The sequence below is a fragment of the Acipenser ruthenus genome, chromosome 33 (genome assembly GCF_902713425.1).
Source record: "Acipenser ruthenus chromosome 33, fAciRut3.2 maternal haplotype, whole genome shotgun sequence".
Lineage (NCBI taxonomy): Eukaryota > Metazoa > Chordata > Actinopteri > Acipenseriformes > Acipenseridae > Acipenser > Acipenser ruthenus.
Genome location: NC_081221.1, coordinates 13,562,943 through 13,577,089, shown reverse-complemented (window position 1 = coordinate 13,577,089; position 14,147 = coordinate 13,562,943). Strand labels below are relative to the sequence as shown.

The window sequence follows — 14,147 nt, the reverse complement described above, 5'->3', positions numbered from 1 at the left end:
GTTTATTTTATTTTAGGGGTACCCTTTTCCTTTTTTGATATGTACCAATTTAGAGAAATGTGGTTTTATAGCGGACAGATCTATCCATCTCCATATTCCCACCGAATCTAATGCTGTCAGTAACTCTGCATACTTAATAACGTTTAATACCAAACTCCATCACAATGGGATAATCAATCAATCAATCAATCAATCAATCAATCAAGCAAGCAATATTTATTTTATATAGCGCCTTTCATTGTGGACCACCATCACAAATCGCTTTACAAGATAGTGAGGATCAATGCATAATACATTGAATGCAGTGAAATACAGGACATAGTACATTCAATACAAACAGTAAAAAACAATGCAGATACATTAAATACAGGCATATTACATTGAATACAGGGCAAGGATGTGATTTCTAAACATTGTGGACGTGTGTGTCATACAGAATCAGACGAATAAGATGGAGAGAAAAACCTGAAATAGCAATTTAGCCAACAGCTAATAACAGAGATCAGGCTTAAAGGGAGAACAAGCGGGTCTTGAGAGTTGATTTGAAGCGAGCGACTGTGGGAGCATCCTGTCCTAGAGCTGGGGGAGAGTTCCAGAGAGTCGGGGGCCGTGAAGCTAAGAGCGCTCTCCCAGTGTGTTGCACTTTTGCTTGGGTATGACAAGCAGGCCTGAGTCGGAGGACCTCTGCTTGCGTGCAGGGACATAGCAGGTCAGCGGGTTGGAGAGACACTCTGGACCTGTGTGATGAAGGGCCTTGTAGGCAAGCCGGAGAATTTTGAAAGTGATCATGTAAAATGAATTGCATGAATAAACTCAGAAATGATGTCTCCTAACTTGTCGGTTTTTCCTTGCCCCAGGTGTTTCATGGCGTTGCACAGCTGGTAACTTGCAAGCCAGTGTCCATGTCTTTTCTGGTGAGTACTGTGTGCCGGTCATTACCGAGAGAAATGAGCTGCCCGTCCATCTAACCTGTCCGCTGCAGAACAAAGTCAAGCATTGTGCTGGTCTCGGGGAATCTGAGGGCTGCTATCTTCTATAATGATCTTAGTGTTGCTATCGTGTATAATGATCTGAGGGCTGCTGTCTTGTATAATGATTGTGTAACAGTGTACTATATGGCATGGTTAGAAACTCACACTAGCCCTGCTGCGCCCAGTCCCGGGTCTCAGAACTGCTTTTAATGAAGTCTATTATTATTATTATTATTATTATTATTATTATTATTATTATTATTATTATTGCAGTGATCAGGAGCCAGGAGTTTGATGTTAAATACATGTTCTTCATAGCTGCGTGAACAGCTCTTATCATTAACCCTGCAGACTCGCGTTTGACTCGCGCTGTGATGTGAAGTGTGGGCAGTGAATCCAGAGCAGATTGACCAGGGGTCTGACTTTTCAAACTCCTGGCTCCTGCCTGCTCATTTCAATAATATACAGCAGTGTGCAAACGTGTTAGAAACTCCCATTGCTTCTGCATCAGAACCCCCCATTGCTTCTGCATCAGAACCCCCCATTGCTTCTGTATGTGTGATTTTGCTTTGTACCTGGAGGTGTTCCGATACATTTGCACACTGCTGTGCACACTGGGTGCAGCGGGACGGGTGCCAGTTTGAAGCCCTCAGACGGTGGGAGTGATCAGCCCTGACCCTGACCCCCTGTCCTTCCTCTCTCCCCAGAGGTGGGTCTCGGAGAAGCTGAGCGTCGAGAGCTTGAGGGATCTGGAGCTGTTTGGAGGTAAGATCTCCGGAGAACTGGGTGCAGATTCCCTGCTAATGATGCTACACCTGGGCGTGCTTACACTGCGACGTGTTTCAGATCTCTGTCTCCTTGGAGCAGCATTGCTGAGTTTCCCTGGCCTGGACAATGAGACGTGCGTCTCAAGGGTTCTGTCCCGATGTTCAATTTGGAAACAGGCCTGTATTGAGCTTTAAAAAATTAACACGTAGCAGGTGATTTACTGAAGAGTCCCGTGTGGGTCAGTGTGGGAGTTCATATACTAAATGTGGATTTCTACATGGGAGCCCCCTCGAATGACCAGTTAGACCGGGTGGGGAGCTCTTCTGGTCAGTGCAGTGTGTGTGTGGGTGTTCATTTCAGACGTCATTTATGCATTGGTGTCATCCACTGCATGATATCTTTAATACAGTCCTGTGTAAATTCTGTAGGAACGAACAGAAACCTGGTCAGTTCCAGCAGTTTTTGTTGGGATCTTTGAATATTTCTCCCAGCGCTAGTAATTGCCAGATACTCCCTTGTCAGCATGGTCCAAATTTGGGAAAGGGTTTTTTAATTGTTTTGTAGTGAATGTATCTGAAATTACTTTCGCCCCTTTCACACTGCCTCTCCTAACCGGGTCTGGACCTGGGTCACAATCCCTCGTAGTGATAAACCACGTACCTGGGTCGTACCCGGGTTCTAACCCTGGTAGAGCTGCCAGTGTGAAAGGGGCGTTTGTGTCACATGACTCTGGTGTATTAGGAGTAGGATGGACACACGACTTCTAATGTCAATGGGGCTGGACCCCTCCTGCTCTGGAGCCTGCATGCTCCTGCTGGTGTCGTGTGACAGGTCTGTACTGTGCTCAATGCAACACTGTGGTGTCAGTGTGTATACTTGTTAAAGACAAGCCCTCCCTTTGTTTTGGGTTTCTTCACCTCAGAGCAGGCTCAGGGGAGCTCGCACAGGAAAGTAAGTGTGCTTTTAATCCAGCTGTGTGGTGTGCTTCAGTGCATGGGAACGCATCGTGAATGTGCTTCATAACAGAACGCATTTCTCATCTGCAAGCTGGGTTTCATACAGGAGAATGCAGCCCCACTCGGATACAGCTTAAAGAAGCACTCAATAGGGAATTGCACTAAAGTTTTGCATCAGCGCTGCATTCCAATCTGTATTGACTTCTAGTGACGCACAGTGCCTCTACTGGCTGGTTGTAACATTGAATCAGATGGATGGATCTTGAATTTGAAGCAAAGATCTCAAAGGGAAAGTCAACAACTTTAAGATGTAACTTTTTTTTTTTTTTTTTCAACAAAATCATTTTGGATTTCTTATGCCATTTCCAATAAACAGACACCTGACACAAGTCTCAAATACTTTGAGGAAAATGTCCATTTAAAAGTGGGGGGGGGCAGTTCAAAAGTAACCAAATTTTGACCCCCTTATAATTGTTGACCCGATCAGGACGAGTGAGGTGCAAGTTAAATCCAGTATTCTTTGGTTGATTGGTCACAGAATGACCCTTGACTCCATTGGACGGGAGGTGTCAGTGGGTTCTCATCCTGGTTAAATGATCCACAATCAAATTGAATCCGAGCAGCACGATGTAAAGACATCCTTCCTGTTTATTGTTGCTCTGAGGGAAAACACAGCCACTTTTGTGGCTTGGGACTTGGTTCCAGGAGACGAGGTTTCAAGGCGCTGCATGGCACACCAGGCAGGGAGACTTGGGGGTTTGATACAGAGACCTCAGACTAGGTCTCCCGGTGGTCTCCTGGAAGCAGGTTTCAAGCCGCGGTGTCTCTGTGTTCCCGCTGTGGTTTTATGCATGTGCCCTGGAAAGCATCCAGATGTACAGAAAGTACTGAAAGTCCTCGGACGATTCATACAAGCCTTTCGAACTGAAATTCAGATTCTTGTGTGTACTGCGGTACAGAATGCACACGGCCTTTATGAAACCCTGTTTCGCCTCGGCATTGTGTTTTGTTTCTTGTTTGTTTGTTTGTTCTGTGATTCTAAAACACTTGGAAAGAATTCAGATGTTTCACCGTGAGGACAGAATGAACGCGGTGTTGTGACTGGGAGTAGTTTGCTGTGTGTGTGTGTGTCGCTTTGGATCCAGGTCCTCGTGGCTGTGGTGAATTTGGATCACTCTTGGTTTGTACACATGAGCCCAGGCTCAGCAGTTTGAGCCATTCCAAGTTTTACTGGGAGAATAAACAAGATCAACCCATCCTGAACTCAGTGAGCAAAGAGCAGTAAAACTGGGAGGAGGAGGAGGAGGAGGAGGAATGCGTCGGTCTCTTTTTTTTAAGGAAGGGGCTGCAAGGATAGTGAGTATCTTCGCATCCCCTGAATCCTGACTCGTTTCACTTGTAGTTTGAAAGGCGTCAAAGCTGTTGACCAACCCGCTATGGCAGCGCCATGAACTGTGGTTTAATTGACTTGACAGCTGCATGGCTTCAGTAGAACCTTTTACAGGCTGTCGCTTCACGTAAAACAAACTGCCCAGTTTAACCGTCTTCGATAAAGAAAACAAGGAAGCGAGGGACTCAAAATCACTGTACCGTTAAAAAGATGAAACAAGATTTTTTCTCCAAAGCCAGTTTGTGTGTGTGCTTTCTTCTTGTTATTTTAAATGCCATTTCTGTCTCGGGTAAACAGCCTCTGGCGGTGCAGATAAAAACTGTCAGATTACTTTGCCGAGCACTGAGAAAGTAAGGCAAGAAGTGTTTTTGGAACGCTGTTTTGTAAATTGCCAAATTCTGTATCACAGTGCTTTGTTTTTCAATCGTTTTCACTGGTGTTCTTTTGTATAGTATTTGAGCAGTACCTTGCTGTGGTGTTTTAGACACACTGCTGTACCTGATGATGTTAGTTTATAATGCCCTGACGTTAATAAAGCAAGAGCCAATTCAATCACATGCGACAGGCTGTACTGTGATGTCAGGTTTCGATTGAAAAGGCTCTTGTCTTTAACCTTTGTACAGTGTTCGTGTGTTGCTCACCCCCTCGTGGTTTTATTCAAATGCTTCTGCATGCGTTTGTTTAGAAATTCGTACACTTTTAATTTTTTTTAAGTGCATTGTAAATCGCAGCTTTGCTCTCCAGAGTCACCCTGCGCATTCTGATTGAGGCGATCGCGGCTGCTTCGCCTGGCTGGGACAGCGCAGTGGGAGGGTTAAGAGAACAAGGAGAAAATAATAACAAAAGCAAGCTGGATGAATGCTAGTGGATGTTGTGTTCAGATAATTCCCAGTCCTCACAAGCTCTCTCGTGTGTGTGTGTGTGTGGGTGGGTGGGTGTGCGTGCGTTGGTACCTCGTACACACTCAGCAGTAATATTATGTCGGTCTCCACACTGTAGGTCAGGCCTCTGAGGCAATATCCTAAATTATTATTATTTGTTTATTTAGCAGACGCCTTTATCCAAGGCGACTTACAGAGACTAGGGTGTGTGAACTATGCATCAGCTGCAGAGTCACTTACAACTACGTCTCACCCGAAAGACGGAGCACTTGCTCAGGGTCACACAATGAGTCAGTGGCTGAGGTGGGATTTGAACCGGGGACCTCCCAAGTTATAAGCCCATTTCTTTAACCACTGGACCACACAGCCTATATTATGCTGATTAGGATGTTCTCTTGTTAAATCTGTGCCACGCATCTAAATGAATTTTCTCATTTACCGAAAGAAATGGAGAGACACACAATACTAACAGCGATGGCTGGCTTCTGGGACACGCTGTATTTACATTTTACTGGAAAACTGTAAGAAGCGAGGTCACCTTTCAGCACATGCTGTGATTCACAGAACTGGAGAAACTGCTCATGAATTCCTGTGCTGTACTCAGCGGTGAGGCATGTGCGGTCCTGATTTATTTACTGAGCTCTGCTTACACGTGGGTGACGTGGCACAGTCTGCGTGCCAGCTGGTCACAACCCCACCGTTTTGTAACCTGCTTTATACCATAAAGAACCGTCCTGATGCGAAACGGTGCTTTTCAATTTCAGGGCCTTTGCATTAGGAGTCTCGCCTTCGTTTCCAAAAGAGTCTGAATTTCAATTTGAATCCAGATTGTTTTAAAAATAAAATTAATTAATTAATTAATTAACTAATTAATTAATTAAACAAACATCCTCCTAGTGCAATATCTCCTTGTGTTTTACAAACGATCATTTTGCTCCATATTTTTTTTTTTTAGGCAGCTGTGCTTTTCCATTGGTGTGTTGAGTTAGGTGAAGCCATGACCAGCTTGTGTTGCTGAAGTTGAGTGATTGTTGTTTGGAGTGTGTGAGTGTGCGTGTGTTTGTGTGTGTGTGGAAGTTTGTTGATTGGAGGGTGTGTGTGATTGGAGGGTGTGCGTGTGTGTGTTTGTGCGTGCGTGCGTGTGTGTGTGTACACTGCTTCTCCTGACAGTTTCTTTCTGCTTCCCAGGCTAATGAAGAGAGCTGCGAGTCTTTAGCATCTCTCCCTCACCAGGAAGCCATGGGCAGCTTTCTGCCGGACAGCTGTTACTATGACCTGCTCACCATCATAGGTACTAACATCTGTGTGTGTGTCTGTCTGTCTTTGTCAGTCTGTGTGTGTCTCTGTCTATGTCTGTCTGTGTGTGTCTGTCTCTATGTCTCTGTTTGTGTGTGTCTTTGTCTGTCTCTCTGTCTCTGTGTGTGTGGGGGTCTGTGGATTAGCAGTGATGCGTTTGCTCCTCTGTGCAGGGCGAGGTTTGGAGGAGCTGATGACTGTGAACCTGGCCAGGTACCGACCCACAGGGGAGCCCGTGTGCGTCCGCAGGATCCACCTGGAGTCCTGCACCAGCGAGAGGGTCAGCTTCCTGCAGGTGAGGGTCCCTGAGATGGAGCTAAAATGATGCTTCATGCTTCTAACTGCTTCATGAAGTATACATTTTTTTTCTTTTCTTTTCTAGAGTGAACTTCGTGTTTCCAAACTATTCCACCATCCCAACATTCTGCCCTATAGAAGTATCTTCATAGCAGAAAATGAACTGTGGGTAATCACTCCCTTTATGGCGTATGGTGAGTGACACTGTGCTGTCATCGCTGCCTTTAATGCAAACGGTGGTTGATGTAAGGACTGTAAGTCTGTGTTTGGAAATATGCAACTAAAATGAGCAGGGGTAACCAAAGAAAAGATTTGCAATCTGGTGGGGGGGGAAATCAATAAAGTCTGAAATAAGTAAAGGGTATTTAATTTAAAAAAAAAAAGATTGGCGCCCATACTCCACCTTCCCTCTCCCTGAACTAGAAGACTTGAACACAGGGCAAACTAAAACAGGAAAACCCAACGCCCAGCGTCCAGTCACAGCACGCATTGTGCTTTCAGAACCACCCCCTTCATCAGAAGCCAGGAATTTGTGCATTATTATTATTATTATTATTATTATTATTATTATTATTATTATTATTTGTTTATTTAGCAGACGCCTTATTCCAAGGCGATTTACAGAGACTAGGGTGTGTGAACTGTGCATCAGCTGCAGAGTCACTTACAACTACGTCTCACCCGAAAGACGGAGCACAAGGAGGTTAAGTGACTTGCTCAGAGTCACACAATGAGTCAGTGGCTGAGGTGGGATTTGAACCGGGGACCTCCTGGTCACAAGCCCTTTTCTTTAACCACTGGACCACACAGCCTCCTCCTCAGTTCAATACTGTAAGGCTCCCTTATTGCTGCAAGAACATCTCCTTCACAGTAAACTGCAGCCTGAAGCTTTGAGTGTGTCTCTCTCTGAATGTGACACTGTGTGCTACCCCCGCCCCCCCCCCGCCCCCCCACAGGCTCTGCCAAGGATTTGATCAGCACCCACTTCACCGATGGCATAAGCGAGCTGGCCATCGCCTACATCCTGCAGGGGGCGCTCAAAGCCCTGGATTACATCCACCACATGGGCTACGTGCACAGGTAAGGACCGGGCCCACGAGCAGAGTCCCCGACACACTGCTGCCCTCCACGCCTCACTGGGATTGCTATTGACACAGCTGCTTCCACACCTCACTGGGATTGCTATTGACACAGCTGCCCTCCACACCTCACTGGGATTGCTATTGACACAGCTGCCCTCCACACCTCACTGGGAATGCTATTGACACAGCTGCCCTCCACACCTCACTGGGATTGCTATTGACACAGCTGCTCTCCACACCTCACTGGGATTGCTATTGACACAGCTGCCCTCCACACCTCACTGGGATTGCTATTGACACAGCTGCCCTCCACACCTCACTGGGATTGCTATTGACACAGCTGCCCTCCACGCCTCACTGGGATTGCTATTGACACAGCTGCCCTCCACACCTCACTGGGAATGCTATTGACACAGCTGCCCTCCACACCTCACTGGGATTGCTATTGACACAGCTGCCCTCCACACCTCACTGGGATTGCTATTGACACAGCTGCCCTCCACGCCTCACTGGGATTGCTATTGACACAGCTGCCCTCCACGCCTCACTGGGATTGCTATTGACACAGCTGCCCTCCACACCTCACTGGGATTGCTATTGACACAGCTGCCCTCCACACCTCACTGGGATTGCTATTGACACAGCTGCCCTCCACACCTCACTGGGATTGCTATTGACACAGCTGCTTCCACACCTTACTGGGATTGCTATTGACACAGCTGCTCTCCACACCTCACTGGGAATGCTATTGACACAGCTGCTTCCACACCTCACTGGGATTGCTATTGACACAGCTGCCCTCCACACCTCACTGGGATTGCTATTGACACAGCTGCCCTCCACACCTCACTGGGAATGCTATTGACACAGCTGCCCTCCACACCTCACTGGGATTGCTATTATTATTTGTTTATTTAGCAGACGCCTTTATCCAAGGCGGCTTACAGAGACTCGGGTGTGTGAACTATGCTTCAGCTGCAGAGTCACTTACAATTACGTCTCACCCACAAGACGGAGCACAAGGAGGTTAAGTGACTTGCTCAGGGTCACACAATGAGTCAGTGGCTGAGGTGGGATTTGAACCGGGGACCGCCTGGTTACAAGCCCGTTTCTTTAACCACTGGACCACACAGCCTCCTTGCTATTGACACAGCTGCCCTCCACACCTCACTGGGAATGCTATTGACACAGCTGCCCTCCACACCTCACTGGGAATGCTATTGACACAGCTGCCCTCCACACCTCACTGGGATTGCTATTGACACAGCTGCCCTCCACACCTCACTGGGATTGCTATTGACACTGCTGCCCTCCACACCTCACTGGGATTGCTATTGACACAGCTGCCCTCCACACCTCACTGGGAATGCTATTGACACAGCTGCCCTCCACACCTCACTGGGATTGCTATTGACACAGCTGCCCTCCACACCTCACTGGGATTGCTATTGACACAGCTGCTTCCACACCTCACTGGGAATGCTATTGACACAGCTGCCCTCCACACCTCACTGGGATTGCTATTGACACAGCTGCCCTCCACACCTCACTGGGATTGCTATTGACACAGCTGCCCTCCACGCCTCACTGGGATTGCTATTGACACAGCTGCTCTCCACGCCTCACTGGGATTGCTATTGACACAGCTGCTCTCCACACCTCACTGGGATTGCTATTGACACAGCTGCTTCCACACCTCACTGGGATTGCTATTGACACAGCTGCCCTCCACACCTCACTGGGATTGCTATTGACACAGCTGCCCTCCACACCTCACTGGGATTGCTATTGACACAGCTGCCCTCCACACCTCACTGGGATTGCTATTGACACAGCTGCCCTCCACACCTCACTGGGATTGCTATTGACACAGCTGCTTCCACACCTCACTGGGATTGCTATTGACACAGCTGCTTCCACACCTCACTGGGATTGCTATTGACACAGCTGCCCTCCACGCCTCACTGGGATTGCTATTGACACAGCTGCTTCCACACCTCACTGGGATTGCTATTGACCCAGCTGCCCTCCACGCCTCACTGGGATTGCTATTGACCCAGCTGCCCTCCACACCTCACTGGGATTGCTATTGACACAGCTGCTTCCACACCTCACTGGGAATGCTATTGACACAGCTGCCCTCCACACCTCACTGGGATTGCTATTGACACAGCTGCCCTCCACACCTCACTGGGATTGCTATTGACACAGCTGCCCTCCACGCCTCACTGGGATTGCTATTGACACAGCTGCTCTCCACGCCTCACTGGGATTGCTATTGACACAGCTGCTCTCCACACCTCACTGGGATTGCTATTGACACAGCTGCTTCCACACCTCACTGGGATTGCTATTGACACAGCTGCCCTCCACACCTCACTGGGATTGCTATTGACACAGCTGCCCTCCACACCTCACTGGGATTGCTATTGACACAGCTGCCCTCCACACCTCACTGGGATTGCTATTGACACAGCTGCCCTCCACACCTCACTGGGATTGCTATTGACACAGCTGCTTCCACACCTCACTGGGATTGCTATTGACACAGCTGCTTCCACACCTCACTGGGATTGCTATTGACACAGCTGCCCTCCACGCCTCACTGGGATTGCTATTGACACAGCTGCTTCCACACCTCACTGGGATTGCTATTGACACAGCTGCCCTCCACGCCTCACTGGGATTGCTATTGACCCAGCTGCCCTCCACACCTCACTGGGATTGCTATTGACACAGCTGCCCTCCACACCTCACTGGGATTGCTATTGACACAGCTGCTTCCACACCTCACTGGGATTGCTATTGACACAGCTGCCCTCCACGCCTCACTGGGATTGCTATTGACACAGCTGCTTCCACACCTCACTGGGATTGCTATTGACACAGCTGCCCTCCACGCCTCACTGGGATTGCTATTGACCCAGCTGCCCTCCACACCTCACTGGGATTGCTATTGACACAGCTGCCCTCCACACCTCACTGGGATTGCTATTGACACAGCTGCTTCCACACCTCACTGGGATTGCTATTGACACAGCTGCCCTCCACGCCTCACTGGGATTGCTATTGACACAGCTGCTTCCACACCTCACTGGGATTGCTATTGACACAGCTGCCCTCCACACCTCACTGGGATTGCTATTGACACAGCTGCCCTCCACACCTCACTGGGATTGCTATTGACACAGCTGCTTCCACACCTCACTGGGATTGCTATTGACACAGCTGCTTCCACACTTCACTGGGATTGCTATTGACACAGCTGCCCTCCACACCTCACTGGGATTGCTATTGACACAGCTGCCCTCCACACCTCACTGGGATTGCTATTGACACTGCTGCTTCCACACCTCACTGGGAATGCTATTGACACAGCTGCCCTCCACACCTCACTGGGATTGCTATTGACACAGCTGCCCTCCACACCTCACTGGGATTGCTATTGACACTGCTGCCCTCCACACCTCACTGGGATTGCTATTGACACAGCTGCCCTCCACGCCTCACTGGGATTGCTATTGACACTGCTGCCCTCCACACCTCACTGGGATTGCTATTGACACAGCTGCTTCCACACCTCACTGGGATTGCTATTGACACAGCTGCCCTCCACACCTTACTGGGAATGCTATTGACACAGCTGCTTCCACACCTCACTGGGATTGCTATTGACACTGCTGCCCTCCACACCTCACTGGGATTGCTATTGACACAGCTGCTTCCACACCTCACTGGGATTGCTATTGACACAGCTGCCCTCCACACCTCACTGGGATTGCTATTGACACAGCTGCTTCCACACCTCACTGGGATTGCTATTGACACTGCTGCCCTCCACACCTCACTGGGATTGCTATTGACACAGCTGCTTCCACACCTCACTGGGATTGCTATTGACACAGCTGCCCTCCAAACCTCACTGGGAATGCTATTGACACTGCTGCCCTCCACACCTCACTGGGATTGCTGTTGACACTGCTGCCCTCCACACCTCACTGGGATTGCTATTGACACAGCTGCCCTCCACACCTCACTGGGATTGCTATTGACACTGCTGCCCTCCACACCTCACTGGGATTGCTATTGACACAGCTGCTTCCACACCTCACTGGGATTGCTATTGACACAGCTGCCCTCCAAACCTCACTGGGAATGCTATTGACACAGCTGCCCTCCACGCCTCACTGGGATTGCTGTTGGGAACACGGTGGGCTGTAGAGTGGAAAGCGCATCTTGTTGTTCATGTAGGAAATCGAGCCTAGATCAGAACTGCACAAGCCTTTTTAACTGAGCTGTAACTATATACATATAATATCCACTGCCTTTCAATACCCATATATAGGAAGTTCTCAAGAAGATAAAACCCGTTTTCTACAGAGTCCCGGCCAAACTGAACTGTCTTCTTGTGAATTACTTCTTGTTATACGAATTCACTCAACACCGAGTTCCTGTTTTGTGCAATTATCCCCAGGGAAGAAAAAACTGAGTAAAACAAATTGCCGTAGTTCAGACAGCTTTGTGTGTAAAGAGATTGGGAAATGTATTCGCTTGCATCCAGACTAGCTCTTCTGTATTTTAGTGCATTTCGAGTTGCCATAGACTGACAGCGTGCTTTGGCTTAGACTCCTGATAATGACGTTTATAACTGAGTTTCGGCAGTGTACGCTGAGACCCAGCTCCTGTGTTTCTCTGCTCATTTAAAGCTGATAGTTGTAAGCAGCTCCCTGTGCCCCTCCTCTCCCCTGCAGGAGTGTGAAGGCGAGCCACTTGCTGCTGTCCTGCGATGGGCAGCTGTACCTCTCTGGGCTGCGGAGCATCTTCAGCCTGATTGGGCATGGGCAGCGCGCGCGTGTGGTGCACGACTTCCCCCAGTACAGCGTCAAGGAGCTGCCCTGGCTGAGCCCGGAGGTGCTGCAGCAGGTATAGCACTGTGCCCCCCTCCCTCCTCCCTCCCTCCCTCCCTCCCTCCCTCTCTCCACTCTGCTCTAACCCCCCTCTCTCTCGCTCTTTGCAGACTCTGCAGGGGTACGATGCCCGCTCTGATATATACAGCCTGGGCATCACTGCCTGCGAGCTGGCCAATGGACACGTCCCATTCAAAGACATGCCGGCGACACAGGTGAGCGAGAAGCGACCCCGCGCCCCTCGCACGCCCTCAACAGCTTCACTGGAGGGGGGGGGGGGGGGGGAGGGGATGCATTTTCACATCAGAAATGAAGATTAATGATGTACCAGTCTATGTCAGAGCTGTCAGTGATGGCAGTACGCTGTGCCCCCTGCAGATGCTGCTGGAGAAGCTGAACGGCACGGTGCCCTGCCTGCTGGACACCAGCACCATCCCCCCTGAGGAGCTCCGCTTGGGGGCCGACCCCGGAGCCTGCGGACTGCGCCCCGCCAACGGAGAGCCCAGCCCGCACCCCTACAACCGCACCTTCAGCACCCACTTCCACAGCTTCGTGGAGCTCTGTCTGCAGAGGGACCCCGAGAGGAGGTGGGACCCCAAACCTAAACCAGCCTGAGCAGAGGCCAAACCCTGAATGCTATATTGCACATTCTAACTTTTTTTATTTTTGAAACATAACATTAGTATTGTAAGTATGTTTTTAGAAACAGCAAGGTGGGTTAAAGGTTGTGATGGAAGGGTGGAGGGATGAAAGCAAGTACTCAACGAACAGTTTGTCTGTCAGACTTTGTTGCAGTTTTATCTCCACAGAGTTCCGAGAGCTTCACGTTTTTGATTCGGCTTTTTATTTCTGTCTGTTCTTTCAGACTGCCAGCCAGCGCCCTTCTCGGACATTCCTTCTTCAAGCAGGTGAGGATCTTAATTCGCTGTTCAGACCCAATTCTCTTAAACTGCAAGCCTGCCTGTGCTAGTAATGAAATACATGCATGAGGCTCCGCGCAGGGCCAGTGTTTAATGATTTTCATTCTAGCACCTCTAGTGGTCTGGCTGTCTCAGTGTGTCTTCTGCGCTGACGGCTTTTCCTGCGTGTTTTTGCAGATTAAGCGGCGTGCCTCGGACGCGCTCCCTGAGCTGCTCCACCCTGTCTCCCCCATCACACGCTTTGAGTGCGCCCAGCCTCACGACTCCCCCGGGGGACCAGCCAGCCTGGAGGCCAGCCTGAGCCAGCTGGAGGTGGAGGACTGGGACTTCTGAGAGAGGAGGAGGAGGGAGACTGAACAAGCTAGAGGTTATAGGACAGGGGAGGAGGGAGAGGAGAGGGGAGAGACTGAGCCAACCGCAGGAGGAGGAGGAGGAGGGGGAGTGGGACGGGGAGTCAACACAGCAGAGCTCCCACCTGACACCCTTGTCCACACGGAGCTCCTGAAGCTGGCTGCTGTGCGACTGAGAGGCAGGGAGAGCAGGGCAGGTTTGGAGGAATGGCAGCAGTGTTGAGGAATCATTGAAACCTAACTCTGACTTTTCGTTTCCCCATCTTCTCTCTCTGTAGTTCGATCTCTGCAGAGACAGCTTTGGATCCAGTAAACTCAAATTCTTCCGG

At 49.5% G+C, this 14,147-nt stretch overlaps 1 protein-coding gene across 4 annotated transcripts in view; it reads left to right on the top strand.

The window, feature by feature from the left end:
* The window catches only part of strada (STE20 related adaptor alpha), a 20,976-nt gene extending 6,829 nt beyond the window's left edge, over positions 1-14,147 (top strand). For 3 of the 4 annotated variants that reach the window (XM_034027454.3, XM_034027453.3, XM_059006633.1), the window contains exons 3-14: positions 858-914; positions 1,679-1,736; positions 2,662-2,690; positions 6,155-6,257; positions 6,436-6,557; positions 6,645-6,753; positions 7,516-7,639; positions 12,393-12,564; positions 12,659-12,763; positions 12,927-13,135; positions 13,414-13,456; positions 13,646-14,147. In XM_034027454.3, coding sequence (XP_033883345.3) covers positions 903-914; positions 1,679-1,736; positions 2,662-2,690; positions 6,155-6,257; positions 6,436-6,557; positions 6,645-6,753; positions 7,516-7,639; positions 12,393-12,564; positions 12,659-12,763; positions 12,927-13,135; positions 13,414-13,456; positions 13,646-13,801 — 1,242 coding nt within the window. In that variant the 5' untranslated portion in view covers positions 858-902 and the 3' untranslated portion in view covers positions 13,802-14,147. The remainder of the gene's footprint in view (positions 1-857; positions 915-1,678; positions 1,737-2,661; positions 2,691-6,154; positions 6,258-6,435; positions 6,558-6,644; positions 6,754-7,515; positions 7,640-12,392; positions 12,565-12,658; positions 12,764-12,926; positions 13,136-13,413; positions 13,457-13,645) is intronic. The other variant, XM_034027455.3, reaches the window with a different exon arrangement.